Source organism: Leuresthes tenuis, unplaced genomic scaffold (assembly GCF_036924035.1).
Source record: "Leuresthes tenuis unplaced genomic scaffold, fLeuTen1.0.hap1 SCAF_20, whole genome shotgun sequence".
Classification (NCBI taxonomy): domain Eukaryota; kingdom Metazoa; phylum Chordata; class Actinopteri; order Atheriniformes; family Atherinopsidae; genus Leuresthes; species Leuresthes tenuis.
Window position 1 is genome coordinate 7,824,402 of NW_027325374.1, and position 15,677 is coordinate 7,840,078.

The window sequence follows — 15,677 nt, forward strand, 5'->3', positions numbered from 1 at the left end:
GCGTTTGTGTATTTTTTAATGGGAATGTGGACTCAGATAAGCCTTGCAATTTAGCCTCCTCATGCCTTCCTGGAAATGTGCTTTTGATGGCTCCCCATGTGACCTGTCAAGTTGTGTTCTCAGCTGTCAGGGAAACTTGTACATGTTTGTATTTGCACAGGAGACTGCTTCAGCCGGCAGGTGAATTTGTCGCCGACATGTAGGGACCTTGGACAGACGCTGGTAGCTACTTATCATAGAAAATTAATAACACCGCTGAAAGGATGGCAACATTAGTTTTGCAGCTTGATATGAACATTAATGAGTGAGTTGATGTTGTTCTGGTTTTATTGATGCAAATACATGAACTGAACTACTTTTGCACTGCTAATCATACAGCAAAGTAACACTTTCTTTACTTGACTAGTTTCTACCAGCCATCATTTCAGTGTGAAATACTGAACATTTAATTCTGTAGCTCTGCTCCATCCCAATAACCACCATTACTGTAACTTCTCAGACCAGAAGTCCGGAAAGAATAATGTATATGTTGAAATATATATATATTCTATATATATGTTGTCATATTTAAACAGTGATTCAGAAAACAGTGGAAATTAGTCATTTCATAGTCTTAAACAAATATTTCCTCTTGCATAGTTACAATCATGTGAAACTAAAGCCTTCCCACCTTTATTTCTGTTTACAATGTGAAGGCTTTGAAAGATGGGATTCATATAATATTGTATTCTGACTTACATAATATCTTACTGTTTTCTTCCCGTCTGTGTTTATTTATTTTTATTTCTGGAATGATTAAAGAAAAAAATCCCCTGTCGTATCCATGCAAATTTAAGCAAGATAATTGAACTTGGCTCAGTCTTCTGCTCAGTGCTTATATGCAAATTATGACCATTTTTTTTTACAGATAATACTTTATATGTATTGTTACCTGTAAACCTGCATTAAAGAACAAAAGATCATTCATAATACAAGTAATATTGGTCTCATTTAAAGCATATCCAATTAAAATGATAACTTTAAAAAGCTGTTAATGGCAGTTATATCAAACACGAAGCTACCCAACAGTACACTGACAACAACTTTGAGACAAAAATCATCCAAGCATAAGAACAGCTCAACTGAGCAGATAAAACATCAAAATGCTGCTAACATAACTTGAGTAATAATTAAGCTACATAATAGATGATCATATAACACGAGCATCTGTCTTATGTAATAAATATACGGTAAGTCTTACAAGGCCTTTCCTTGTAAAAGAGTATTTTCAGGTCAGACTCTGCACAATAGTAGCATTGCTGCTTGTTGCTCAAGAGCATTTACTGTAAGTCAGAGGTTTCCTGACATGGAATGGCTGCCCGGGGGACCTTATCTTCACACATTTGATGCCTTGTGGGCCAGTAGGTCAGGTGTTAATGTGATCACCTGGCATGTTGCGGAGAGAAGCATTGAAAATGAAAACTACCTTTGATGCTGACAGTTTGTAAAGAATATGCTCTCTGCTTTAAGGTGAGGCTCTGCTTCAGCATAAGTGACGGGCAAAGACTGATGGAAACAGATTATAGAGATAAGTTCATCTATATATGAACAAATTTGAGAATTTTTTTGACCAGTGCCTTTGATGAAGCATGAGTTTCTACCCCCTATAATCAGTGTTCATGTGCTGTTTTAACATGATGATACAGTTTAAACCCATGATCAGATTATTCTATTTTTTTCTCTCTCTCTCTCTTTATTGTTGCATGTATGGAGCTTTTAACTTTTTCACCTTGTCGAGAAAGGGAACCCACCAGTACCAGGAAACAGCCCGGCAAAGGTCACGCTGATTATTTACTGGCCATCTGCCAAGCATGAGCGCGAGCGCCTGTTCTTTGCGTGCGTGTGCGCAAGCGCGAGCGTGCGTGTGTTTACTGGAAGAACCTCCGAACGGAGGAGGCGGAGCCTTACGAACATCGGCTTTACTCACTGGAAACAACCTCCTGTAACCTTCCTCCACACACACACGGGATCTCTCCGGCTGATATCACCGCAGCCACATTCCTCCGCTCTGAAAAGGAACCCACACACTTTCTGGATACTTTTTCTTTTGGATTTTAATGCCTGAGTTAATAATTCAGCTAGCACTACTTTCGGGTAGTTTGCATATCTTCTCCTTCGGCGACGAGCGGCTGCGGTGCGGGGCTGAACATATCCGCAAGGTAAGTTGGGAAAAGACGCGTAGAGCGGCTCGTCTGCTTGAATGACACCGGAGATAAGGATGCAGCGTGTTTTAGCGCCGATGCTGTCATGCGGCAATTCGGAGAGTCAGTCTGGCAGGATGTATACGTTTTTGGGTTGATTCGGCAGTATTTTGGGTAGTGGACCGACCTCCTCGGTAGTGGTTCTGAGCCGTTATGGCGCCTCCTGCCCTCCCCTCCTCAGTCCCGCACTGTCCCGTGAAGCAGAGTCTAATTCCCCTTAGCCTGCAGGGAATCACTGCAAACGGGACACCATTCAGTTCCAGTGAAACCGGAGAAAGGTGCGAGGATAAAGAGTTATTTAGTGTAAGGAGTGAAGGTGGTGGGCGGCTGGGAGGGAAAAGTGCGCCTGACTCTTTCACAGTGACCCCGATTCGGAAATCCCTTGTTGCGGTGCGCCGATCGAAGACAATTGAAAGCAATCAGGATCCAGTTGCTGTCTGGTTGCACGGTGCAGCTGCAGTAGAGGATTCATTAAAACTAAATATAACCTGTATGCTCACTGCCCGGTCGTGCCTCATGCATTTGTCACGGTCGCCATAACTGCATTTTATGGGAGTAAACTGAGAGCTTCAGTGTGCCAAAGTGGTCATTTGTTTATGTCACTTCTAATGAAGGAGTGTAAGTTTCCAGTGAGACTCTATTGCCTCTATGTTTGTATGTCATCAGTCTATATATAGATGGATGGGGGTTAATCTGAGCTCTCTCACTCTCTGTCTCCCTCCAGCTGTGTTTAGGTGCTCTCTCCCAGCCCCTCTCTGGATGCATCAGACTCCTCTGCCCCGGGGCCCTGGACCCGGTGTGTGACCCCAACACCCTCATCCCTTTCCCCCTCCATCTCTTCTCCCTCTGCCCCAAACGCCTCTCCACTTGTCCGCCTCCAAGCTCCTGTTCTAGGCCCCCTGCCTCTCGACCAGCGGGCGGAGGTGGGGGGCCATGGCGCCATGGTAACCTTCAGTGGACGGAACCTCCTCGCCATGAGCGGTGCTCCCCCTCCAGAGGGCCGGGTTCAGAGGTCAAACTTTACCCCGCATCACTACAAGCCCTTCAGCTCGCATGAACACTACCAGCAGGTCAGTCACACCCGACTTTTTATTTACAGGAGTTGCTTTGTGAGTCCCAACGTTCACCCTGACTGATGACACGTGATAATGACAGGCTTCCTCTACCTGTTTCAGGTGATGCGTGCTCTGCGTAAGCTCCAGGAGAGTGGCTTTTACTGGGGGGCTGTTGAGGGCCGGGAGGCCAGCACCCTGCTGCGCTCTGAGCCCCCTGGCACTTTCCTGATCCGTGACTCCTCAGACCACCACTACTTCTTCACCCTGTCTGTGCAGACAGCTCGGGGAACAAAGAACTTACGCATCCACAGCGAGGAACGTGGCTTCTTCCTACAGCCAGACGCTCAAAACACCCAAGAGCTTCCGCAGTTTGACTGTGTGCTTAAACTCATAGCGCACTACATGGGGAAAGGGCCGGATGCTGGAGCTGGAGGGAATTCAGGAGAGGCAAAAATGAAGGGCCGCAATGTTTATTTGATCCACACCGGTGGAGAGAAAATCCCCCTGGAGTTGCAGCGACCCCTGCTAACGTCTCTCTCGTCCCTGCAGCACATGTGCAGGCGGACGCTGAACAACAGAGGTGTCGGGGCATCAGAACAAACCGAGCAGCTTCCGCACACACTTCGAGATTTCCTTGAGAAGTACGATGCTCCTATATGACTGACAGGAACTGCAGAGCTTCTGCTGCATAGACCAGGTGCCTGGACAACCGCACAGACCAGTTCTCAGCGCATGCGAGAATAGTTGTGCCACCAGAGACTGACCAGACTGAGCCTCAGAAACTAATATAAGGTCAGTTTTCCATAGTGGCCTGAATCAGCTGATTGTAGATCTCTTTAATCACTGATGGACACTTTCTATTTAGTTTTGGATGAGGAGTGTGATTTGGGGGTAACCAACGATAACCTCGTCCATCCTGCCTTGGAAAAACTGACCACTAGCACGAGTGGCAGATGAAGCCAGAGGTCAAAGGCCAACGTTTCCTATGACTGACTCAGACGCAGAGCAATGCCTCGTAGAAGACTAACCTGATTGGTCGACGTAAACGATGACAGTGAGTGATCGATACACCGCCAGTGATCTTGGTGGGTGTAATGTGCTGAAGAAGAAACCTCCTCTGTCAGCATGTCATTTACAACACTTTGGATCGCTGGACAGAATGACAGATGGCAAAGAGCTGAAAGGCTGAGAAGGAGTGAATGAAGGAGGAGTTACAGAGAAAAGGCAAAGTCCAAATGAGGGGCCCAGCGCTCAGTATTTGTTTGTCTGAGTGTGTTCGTGTGTTGTGGTTGTGCACATATTTCCATTGCTGTTTCCCGCAAATGTTGCCACATCGAGGGGAGTGGGGTGGTCATGCACGCTAACTCCACACACACACACACACATGCAGGTACAGGCCCACATGAAGGTTTTGTTAGCGTGGGACAAAAAAACATTACAAAGCATTTTCTCCTTCTGTTTGTGTCTCGTTTTGTCTTCTGTTACCCTGCCCTATTTTTGATCTATGTTGGCTTTGACAGTGACAGAAAACAGACTGCTGTTGCCGAGACAAAAGCTTGTTACTGACACAAAAGCTCAGGCGTGGGACCAACTAAGCGGTGGCAGAACTTATTTTTATCCCAATTGGGTAGAAAAAATGTCTGTGGAGCTGTAAAGCTCACTGGGGATTGAAAACGATGAGTTTGGAGGTGGGGAAGAGTTTGCTGAGGGTGGGAAAAGGGTTTGAGCTAAGGGAGAAAGAGGAGCGGGAAATGGGATTAGGAAAGGGAAATTGAAGAGGATGGAGAACTGCGGTGATGGGAAGGGGAGAAGGGGAGGAGACATACTGGTATACAGCTTAACAAAAACATTGATGTAATTGATGATAGAGTTTAACAGGACGCTGCTCCTGTAAATATAACAGCCAACGAGATAAAGAGAGCGTTTGCTGAGATTACATTGCCAACTCATTTATTTTTTTGTTAAAATGCTCATGTATGTTTGAGTGACTATATTCTTTCTCTCCTGGTTTTCTCACACAATTCAAGAAGGTGGAAATAAGCTGTCATTTGGACATTTATTATTTGTCTCATGGCTTTTTTTTGTTTGATGTTTTTTGCCCCATCTACCTTCCATTGTCACCTCTGAAGCAGGAGCGAACAGTTGGGTTTGTCTGTCTGAAAGTCGAGGGAACTCCAGACTTCCCTGAAGTGATTCTTAAAAAAAATGCCTTTTGTAAAACAAATTGCAAGACTCAGATTTGACCAGGATTGTGTTGATTTTCCTCCCCGTTTGTTCCGTGCTCCTACTCACCTGTGATCCATATGGGAGTAATTGCCCTTTCCCATCATAAAATTAGTGTAAGCTCATGCGGCTACTTTAGACAAGGGCGCTGAATTGCAGCCTAGTGACACATGTTTTTTGGTCAGATCTGAGTCTTACGCTCTCACATCAACACCGACTTCTTACTTGTGCTGCAGCGGTGGATCATGTGTATGTGAATCATTTGTCTTTTATAAAGACTCTTTTGCAAAAGGCTGGCCACTAGTCTGGCAAAATACAAGCTGTAATATCTGAAATGACAAAGCATTACAAAATAAATGAAAAGGAACGTTGCACATATTTATATTTCTAAAATATTTCAATAATTTATATTAAAGAGCACTATTTTTACAAAAGCCAATGCATTTGCCCTGTGTGTTACTTCACTGTTTGTTTCTCTGCCTCCTCCGCTGCTTCTCTTTTTCTTCCTCTGAGTCAATATTGACTGGATTTGCTCTAACTTACTGTAATGTATCATAAAGCAGTCTGTATTCCTGCAATTCCTGGCTTTACAATAAGATTATTTACTGACAAATGGGATTTCCTAGTTAAACAAGGCAGGGGTTATTTAGTCGGCTGGCTTTGAAAGCCTGGGATTGTGCTACAAGAAACAGCACGAGGCGGGCCCACATTCATCATGTAAAATGACTGAAAGTGTCACTTATTTGATCGAGTAGAGCATTGTGGGTGAACTCCATAAACATCAGAGAAAATATGGGAAGGGGTGGTTTGGGTATTGCTGATGTGCACGCCACGCAGTAACAAAGGGATTCCCAGAAGCGCAGAGTTAGGTTAACTCCATCGCACATATACACACAACCTTTGACACAGCAGTTACTGTGTGGAGAGCTCACTTTGGGCTGGACCTAACTGGAAAGGAATGCAGTGGGGTTTTATACATCCTGCCTGAGGGGCTGAGAGAGGATGGTGTCCTCTGGGGAGCGTGTGGATAGATGTATATGTGCGAGTGTGTGAGGTCAGATAGGTGAAAGCGTCCACGTGGAGGAGATTTATGACGCTCCGTGGTTTTAGTGTGCAGCCAGTGCAGAGTGTGAGTGCGTAAGTGTTTGGTCAAGCAAGATAGCTGTTGGTAAAATTAAGCAGGAGGTTAGTTTCTTCATTTCTTTGCCCCCCCACCCCCCACCACCACTCCTCTCACACACACACACGGTTCCCATTCCCTGCATACCTTGTGCTCTGTCTGAGGCTGGCTTCCAGGAAAGAGGCACTTTAATTGAGTTGAGTTTTTACGGCTTGCCTGGTGTTAGTGTGCGTACGAGAAGGAGCGAATGACTTGTCTTTGTGTGAGTGAGCGTTTGCGTGTGATAGACAAGGGAGCACTAATGAGACAAGACTTTCTCTAAGAAAAAAAACAATACAGAGCATCCCGTTCAACTTGGAAAAAAAAAAAATCTGAAATGTGAAGTGAAACCGAGTTGTTGACATGAACACATTATTGATCAATTTGGACCTTTTTGACAAACATCTCTGACTATGAGCCAGCCCAGGACTGAGAAGAAGTGTTTTTCAGGTATTTAGGTAGTAATTATCTAAATCGTGAGCTCCATTGTTTCATGTTTTTGTTCAACAGTTGGTGTGTGTGTTTTTGACAACAACTGAGCGGGGCACTTACTGACAGGAATGACTTAAGTCAAAAGACAAACAGGAAAGAGTGAGCCTTCTTCCCAAAATCCAACCAGAATAATCCAGTTTTACACACAAACACATTGTCTAAATAAGCCAGCTCAGCTCACTGTGACTCATTTTATGTTCCTCATAGTTGCCTGGTGAGTCGGACTGGAATATTTTGCCTGTATCCTTCGCTCCTCTTGTGAATCTCACATGCTCGCAGAAAGTTTTTCCACTATGATTCATTTTTTCAGATTATGACTAGCTGTGTCCAGTTCAGCAGTTGTCAACAGTGTCCCAGCCAAGCACAACACCCGGCTCTCGAGAGTTTTTCTTTTTTCTTTTTTCCAACAATCAAAACATTCACACCAAAGCTTTAGGGCACCAAGTCTCGCACATTTATCTGCATGTCTTTATGCAGCACAAAGAATGAGAAGCAAGTTGAGCAATGGGAACACTGTTGGACTAATAATGTTCTTGCAGACTGATTAAAATCATAATATCAACAGCTTCTTGTGTTTTTCATTACATATATGAGCTCCTGCCAATGTCAGCATGTCAATCCTTAAAGGTAGAAGGAATATTAAGAGGTTAGGAAAATGCCCTGCAACTGGCAATCCACGGCAGCCTTTCCAGGAAGGGTCTCCAGTTTGCTGATTATTTCTTCCAGGAAGGCTCTTTGCTGCCTGATCGCCTCTTATAGGAAAGACGTTTGGTTGGCCCATCAGTTCAAGTATTGTCACAGCCGCTTCTGATAAAGCCAGACCAGCTTCCAGGAAACAAGAGATTTACCCTCCAGCATTCCATCATTCCTTCACCATCGGCGCACACAGACACAGACAGCAAGAACGCGAGGCAGCAGAAGGGGTATAACAGGGACACGGATCAATAAAAACCATATGGGAAGCATACAGAAAGGCAAAAGCACTCAAATCCTGTGTGCAACTGTGATTTTGTGTGTTAAAGCCTGTAAAGACATGCAGTCTTGACATGTACTGACCAGCTCAGTGTGACATGTAGACACACAAACACGGTCAAACCACAGTATTTTTCTAAGCTCACTATCCACCATCCCCCACTCCCCACACACGCTCCACAGTGCCCAAAACTCATTGTGACTAACTTCATTTTCATGCAGGTCATCAGTGAAATGGTTTTCCCGTAACACCTGGAACACCTATCACATGAACACACGGGTGTGGCTCATACCGAAATATAACAAGAGTTTGTAAAAGGCAGCTGCGAGGTGTGTTGTCATGGGCACAGATGTATTGTTTTAACTTTTGTTTTTCTTTTATTTCTTTTTCCCCCCCTCTCCATTCACAGCTGCACAAGCCTAGCAGCAGGGAAGCTCAAATGCCAAATGGCTTACTGTAACAGCATGGACTCAGACCAATCCCTCTAACACTCTCAAGTGTCAGTGTGTGTCCCCACAGCCAGCCAGCAGGACTGCACAACATTTCAGCTTGACGCTGTAACAGACACACAGAGGAGTTCAAACATTACCGTAGGCACATTCATACACGATGAGTAAGGGGTTTTTGATCATGAATGGACAGCAAACTCTAATCTTTTAAGAAAAAAATGCAGCACCACAGTGAAAAATATATATTGTCCAATAAATAATTGATCTGTACGCTGGACATGGGAAATCAGAACTCCGAATCATGTGGAATAAAGACAGCTGACTGCATGTTGCTTCATTCATTTGCTGTCAAACAATAAACACTCGTCACTAGTCTCTCAACTTGAGAAATAGATGAACCAAGAATCAACTAAAGGTACTTCATCCAATGTTTCGTCAGATCAAGACAAACAAAAGAAAAATGTGTTTACTGTGTAAGTGGCCTATATGAGGAACAGCAATAAATGTGGAAGTTGAAGTTGAGAAACATTACCAATTCGGAAATCTGACTTCTTGTAACATTTTCTATACATTTTTTTCATGGACGGAAATTGGAACATGCGGTGCTCCCGGTTGCCCTCTATTGCGGCAATAAACTGAGGTAATAGCTCAAACTTACTGGAAGTAAAAGGAAAACATTTTCATTATAAATAAAGAGAAGAATTCAGTTTTCTGTGTCAAATGAAAATCTAAAGTTGTCAATAATAATAAAAAAGGGGGGTTAAAAACAGCAGGAAAAATTAGGTCAAGAGGCCAAAACTAAGAAGGAAAGATAGCAATGCAAGAAGGAAGGTTCAAAGTGAAGAATAACAGGTCATGAAGGACATCAGCAGCAGGAGGAAGGGCAAACATGTCAGCAAACAGTACATTATTTACACATTCAACAAAACCAGGCAAATATTATCATCATTTGGAGCCTTCAGATGACAATAAGTCTCTCTCAGCTCAGTTTTTGGTCTCTACCAGCTCATACTGCTTTCTGACTTTTACCAGGCAGTTAAATTTGGGTGTTGGACAGCTAAACACAAGACTCAACCTTTAGACTGTAACCTGGTTTTATCACTAAAGAAGAGCATGTTTCAGCAATATCTTCTGTTACCTTGAATCTGTCTCCTTGCAATCAATTTGCAGTACTAGATAATGGGATAATGTGTTTTACAATGTCTGCACAGATAAAAGCAGAAACGACTGTGTGTGGAACGTGTTCCTGATACCTCCCATACTCTAGACAACTTCTGATGTTAAAGATTTTTTAAAGACGAATGCCTGGCGCCCGGTCATCTAAACACAATGTCACTGAGTTTTAAGTCATGGACGAAAGATTTTTGCAAAGACTCGATATGACCACCTTACTCCAAACAATGGAGATCAAGGGAGCGCCACAACTCTCGTGAGACGCCTTTTCCCTACAACTCTGAAATAGCTTGAAAAATGATGTAGTATAAGGCCAGCTTCAGTAGACTTAGTGGCTTAGCAAACTATGTTGAGCTATAATTCAAGAGTTTTCAGTGTCAGGAAGGTGACTCTTTTAAAGCAACACTAAGGAAGTTTATGAACCTTAAAACTTTGTGCTTCTGACTCGTTTTTAAGTGCACTGACTTGTGTTATGCACATTCCTGGGCCTGAAACTACCCTTGAGTGCCAGTGGGCTGAGATACCATAGTACATGACTTTGGTTTTCTTCCCCACATCACATCACTTTGCTTTACGGTCACTTGACAATTGTTGTGGGCTTCTGATGGCGTCTTTGTGTTCTCTTCAACATGACAACAAACTAATGTGTATGGCTGTACATGTGCAGGGCTTACACAGTGTTTATATGAGTATATACAGGTTTATATGACAGTGATATTATATCCCACCACTGTGCCAAAGAGCCAAAGAGCAAAAAATTTGCCAGATTCTCTGGTGTTACTTTGACCTGACCTGGTTACCATGGTAACTTCAGCTGAACTGATAACCTGCTCCTGAGCAGTTTATGTTCAGAGTTTCAGATTGAATCAACTGAAAAACATCCCAGACAGCAAACTCAGACTCAAATTTAAATGTCAACAAGCAGAGGTATTGAAAGTTAATTTTGACACTGATAAAACTGAAAGCGCAGAGTTAAAAGAAGATGTAAGCTGTGTATTGTGTTTAATGTGGGAATCGTGCTTTTAGTTGGTCACATAGAACGAGTTATGTTTTCATATGTTGTCCAGATTTGTACATTGTTCATTGTTCATTGTATTGTATTGTTTCTATACTGGAAACATCTCAGAAAGAAAGATAGAACGCCTGAAAGATAATATAAGATAAGATAGATAACAGAAAGATAATCAGTCTATATATAAGATAATATTCAATCAGTAAATATTTAACTTTGATGTGGTCAATGGCTAACATGATTTCTATTATTATGGGACAGTGTCATGGCAAGTTTAAGTGCTTTATGTACAGTAGTCATGAAATACTGACCAGCTATGTATTAACAGTAATTTTCAATCATTTTACCATAGTAATTATTGTATTTTTCACACCTCTCAATTCATACAAGCTGCACTTTTTAAGAATTAGATGACAAGTTTTTGCTGTAATGTTTACGATACAAGTGTCAAATGAATGATTAAAATCCCCGTTTATGTGCACATACCTGAAGCGGAAAACCCGAATTAACAAAAAAAATCATAATCACTGTCATAGTACTCCTTATCTTTGAGTGGAGGTTTAGGTTTTGTTGATCCAGCGAATACAAACTCCTCTGATGGCACTAGATGAAGATTCAGATGATTACAAAGACTGTGGTTTAATCCAAAATAGCTTAATTAATAATTCACTGCTTGCATGAATCCTTATCATTTTATGTTCACGCCATTCTTTAGACTCCACTGCCATCTAATAAAAATGGAACACATTAAATGGTGAATGGGAAAGTCTTCCACTGCAGCACAAAATAATGATTTGTTGCAACACTCTGAACAGCAGCCAGTGCTCACACTCTCTAAGAAAAGTGAGATCACTGAAATCCTGGATTTTTTTTCCTCAAAGGAATGTGAACATCTGTACAAAACTGTGACAATTCATTTTGTAAACGCTTAGATACTGAAATTTTCCGGATACAGTCACACGTAAGTCATTAGGAATAATTCTCTGGGGATCATAAATGACTGCTGAGAATTTTTACGGAAACCACTGCAATAGTTGTTGAGAGTATGAACTCACAGCCAAAGGAAAAATGTGTCTTTGGCTGTGTGTCGGTTACACAGTAAAAAGGCAACGGATATCAAATCATTTCTTTATCTTTATCATTTCTTTATCAACAGTCTACTCTGTGGTTTCAACAGTGAATAAAATCATTAATTCTCTTCCCTTCCTGACGCCACGGTTATCATAGCTGGATAAAAAACTTTGGATCTTGGGATGAGTCAAGACCAAAAGAACTTTCTGGGTTAGGTTTCAGATAATAATAATGTCAGATTACATAAAAGAGTTAACAGGGGTTTCACAGCAAATTAAATCCAACAGAAAATACTAAACCAAACTGGAGATGCTGATGAATATGACTAGACTCACTTTTATCTGCCCAATATCTGTCAGACTGTGTTTTGTCTCAACAAGGATTCAGTGGGATTAAACAATCAATTCAGCTATTGGCCTTCTACAACACACATCCCCCAACATGTAACTAATGGCTCTGCTCAGGCTTTAGTCATTTATGTCCCCTTGTGAGAACAGCCCACACATTAAAGGCTAATAATCAATCTTCTATTTGAATATTAACTACAAAAGGAATATATGTGTGAAGACTTGCGCAAATACGCACACACACAAACACTCCTATGACCCCCTCCTATTTTGTAATGTGAAAAATCACATTTGTTCCTGAAAGAGGAAAACGGGGGGTCTACAATATGTATGTGTGTGTGTCTGCCCCAAGCAGCGTCCAAATGTGAGAGCCAATCAGCGAGCCGTATACACGCTGAGCCCCCCAAGTACTTCTGGTTTATAGGGCTCAGCTTCAGAGAAGTCACATGACTTCCCAGAGAGAGACAGAGTGAGAGGGGAGCAGGCAATGTGGGTAAGGAGGATGAAGAGAAGGAGAAGGAGTGAAAAGAGGGTCAAGAGGGTGACAGCATCGCAGCGAGGGGTGAACTGAAGGTCTGGCAAATGAAAATTGCAGATGGAGGTAGAAAAGAAGACAGATGGGATGGTTCTCAGAAGTGAGATTGTATGAGCTGGTCAGGTTCTATAGTTACAGCTGAATGAACAAAATGAGAAATGAAGTCAGGCTGCAGATGAATGAAGGATGAGATGAATGACTACTCACAGCCCTTAGTGGTTGCAGCTGATTCCTACAGCGAGTGATGTTGATGGCCTAGTTAAGTGCGCTATTATCACATGACAGATGTCTTTGCCACAAAGCATAAAGAGTCTGTTCATCCAAAACAAAACACAAGTATTTGAGAGTATTTGGGCCATGATGGCAGTTCCAATAAAAACTGTTCACAGCAAGTTCTGTGAAAACAAATGAATTAGTTTGAGCTTTTCAAATGTCATTTTTCAACCACACTCAGATTCCATTCTCCTCTGTAGAACCAAAGGTGGAGACAGAAGACGTCTCAAAACTTAGCAAATACAACCAAGAATAAACAATATGGCCGAAAGCACGCAGACACTGCTGGTCATTGTTTGGGTTAGGTCCCTTCGGCCCACTGAATGGAAATCTTATTGCTTCAGCATACGATAAAATTTAAGACTGTATCATGCTCTTGTCTTTGTGCCAACGGTTTGGTTTCAACACAGTGAGATACAAGTGAGATACAAAAAGGATAGAGCTTTCCCAGTTTTGTATGAGAGAACTAAGCCGGCCTGCACAGCTCTGGCTTTCACAGCTCTGTCCACGAGCCATCCGACACCTTTGGGATGAACTGCGAGCTTGACCTTATCACATGGCATCAGTGCCTGAAGTCACAAATGCTCCTGTGTGTGTGATAGGGAGAAAATCCCCGCCGCCAGGCTACACAGCCTTTCCAGAAGAAGAGTAGATTTATGCCCTTTGTTTGGGAATATATTGCTCAGACATTACAACATTTATCTGTCCGCGAATCTCGAGCCATGTAGTGTATGATTGTTTCTGGATGTTTCTTATTTTGTTTTTAGGACACTGTGGAAACAGCGGAAAAAGACAACCCCCTCTCTGCTTTGAAAAAGAATTTACACCATCATGCCTCCCTTGCTTGCCTCACAGGGCTCAGAGGGAGATTTGTTTTTTACTACAGGGCTATTATATCCTGCAGCTGTAGGGGGAGCCAAAAAGCAAAAATGTTCCAGATTCTCTAGTGATGCTTGAGGTGCCACAGACTTCACTGTTGTGAAGTCATAGATTAGTTTGGGATTTATCTCCCTTTTGAAGACAAAAGAAAAAGCCCTGTAATGTTATTAGGGTGAGGACTTGGTTAAGGCTATGGTTTAGAATAAGTCTAAAGCAAACAGTGATTATGCAAAGTGTCTATGAAATCAATGGAAGCTGAAACAATGTCCTCTGAAGGGATGTCCACATGTCCATAACCAGCTTTGTGAGAAACATTAATAGAAACCATTAAAGTAACACTGGAAAATTACTTTGTTCTTTGGCTCTCTATAAAGTTGTGTGTTAAATCACCTCTTTCATTTAAAAAAAATCTCTGTGGGAGCCCTGCTCATGTACAGCCATACACATGAATATGTTGTCATGTTGAGGAGGCCACAAAGACGCAGTCAGAAGTCCACAAAAATATCAAGCGACCGACCGTAAAGCAAAACGTTGTGGTGCGGGCCGAAACCAAAGTTGTGAACTGCAGTATCTCAGCGCCTGGCCGCTCCAGGGCAGTTTCAGGCCCAGTCAGAATCACGTCATTTTTAAGTTCACTAACTCCTCTCATGTTGCTTTAAGTGAGGACATTTTTTCACCAGTCCAGCTGGTTAAAAACTTAGGTTAGGCACTGGATGGGATGTTTAAGAATAAAGTGAATTATGTCACTGAATGTCCTCACAGAGAAAACCTAAAAAAGATTTGTGTAAAGTATGTCCACATGGCCCATGACATTTGAAAGAGTGGGGGCCAGTGTGAAATGTGAACCAGATGTTACTCTTGTTTCCCAGGCACCGATGTCGACACCTTTATGCTGCAGAGAAAAGTGTATGTGTGTGTTTGTGTGTGCATGGAAACCTCAATCGAGGGGAGGCTTCCCATAAACACCTGTTTTGTTCCGGTTAATATCTCTCGTCATGGTGAAGAAATGATAGCCTCAGTGAAAGAGGAGAGAGAAAGAGGGAGGAAAGGGGAGGGGGGATCACCCCCCACCACCCCACCCCCCAGTCTGTGAAAGAGAAGAGCTCATGTGGTATGAACACATTCGTTTATTCATTCGGCTCGTCTATTTTCAGCCCAGTGGGTTTATGGTTATTGGAAAGGCGTTGCCGTCTCGCTCCTTCCCAGAAGAAGTCAATATTTCTCCCTCTCCTTCATTTCTCCCTCTCTGCCTCTTTTTCTCTAATTCAATATTTTCTCCAAAACACCACTCTCCCCTGTGCGCGCAGGCGAGGAATGCTGGAAGGCATCTGAGAGAAACAAAACACAAGCGGAGCGCACACGCAGACAAAAATGTGAGGTTAAGGAGCGCAGTGCCAACAATGATCCCGTAAAAAATCCTGCTGAGGACGCCTGTCTCCCACCTTCCTCATCATAGAGATCCACCGCTGCTCTGCATCGCTCACTGATGCATATTTATGTCTCCCTGTTCACAGCTCTTGCGAGGCTCTCGAGACCAACTGCGGCCAATTTACGATGTTGATGTTTGCTAATGACTTTCAATGAGGACTTGTTATGGATCATAAAACCTGGCACTGTTACTGCCAGTGTAAACTTTAACTACAGTCCAGGGCGGCCCTGATAACACACACTGGGACTTTTTATCGAGTGATGGAAATCAACAAAGACAGCAAGAGCATGCATGTGAGTGGGAAACGCCTGTGAGGTGATGGAGGGAGGGCGAAGGGGGTGTGATGTGAATGCAGCCATATCATTTG

The 15,677-nt window shown here is 42.9% G+C and overlaps 1 protein-coding gene across 2 annotated transcripts; it reads left to right on the forward strand.

Annotated features, from left to right (window-relative positions):
• Nucleotides 1-100: 100 nt before the first annotated feature.
• socs3b (suppressor of cytokine signaling 3b) lies at nt 101-5,957 on the forward strand. 2 transcript variants are annotated; one of them, XM_072372946.1, is made up of 3 exons: nt 101-180; nt 2,965-3,310; nt 3,416-5,957. In XM_072372946.1, the coding sequence occupies exons 2-3, from the start codon at nt 3,182-3,184 to the stop codon at nt 3,953-3,955; spliced, it is 669 nt and encodes a 222-aa protein (XP_072229047.1). In that variant the 5' UTR covers nt 101-180; nt 2,965-3,181; the 3' UTR covers nt 3,956-5,957. The 2 variants fall into 2 exon arrangements, with proteins under 2 accessions (XP_072229047.1, XP_072229046.1); XM_072372945.1 differs by lacking the exon at nt 101-180 and adding an exon at nt 1,738-2,198.
• The last annotated feature ends 9,720 nt before the right edge of the window (nt 5,958-15,677 follow it).

Excerpts from the sequence above, each read along its gene's own strand:
- socs3b (XM_072372946.1), top strand. The coding sequence starts at position 3,182 with ATGGTAACCTTCAGTGGACGGAACCTCCTCGCCATGAGCGGTGCTCCC. Across the intron at positions 3,311-3,415 it reads CGCATGAACACTACCAGCAG|GTGATGCGTGCTCTGCGTAA; the intron begins GTCAGTCACACC and ends TACCTGTTTCAG.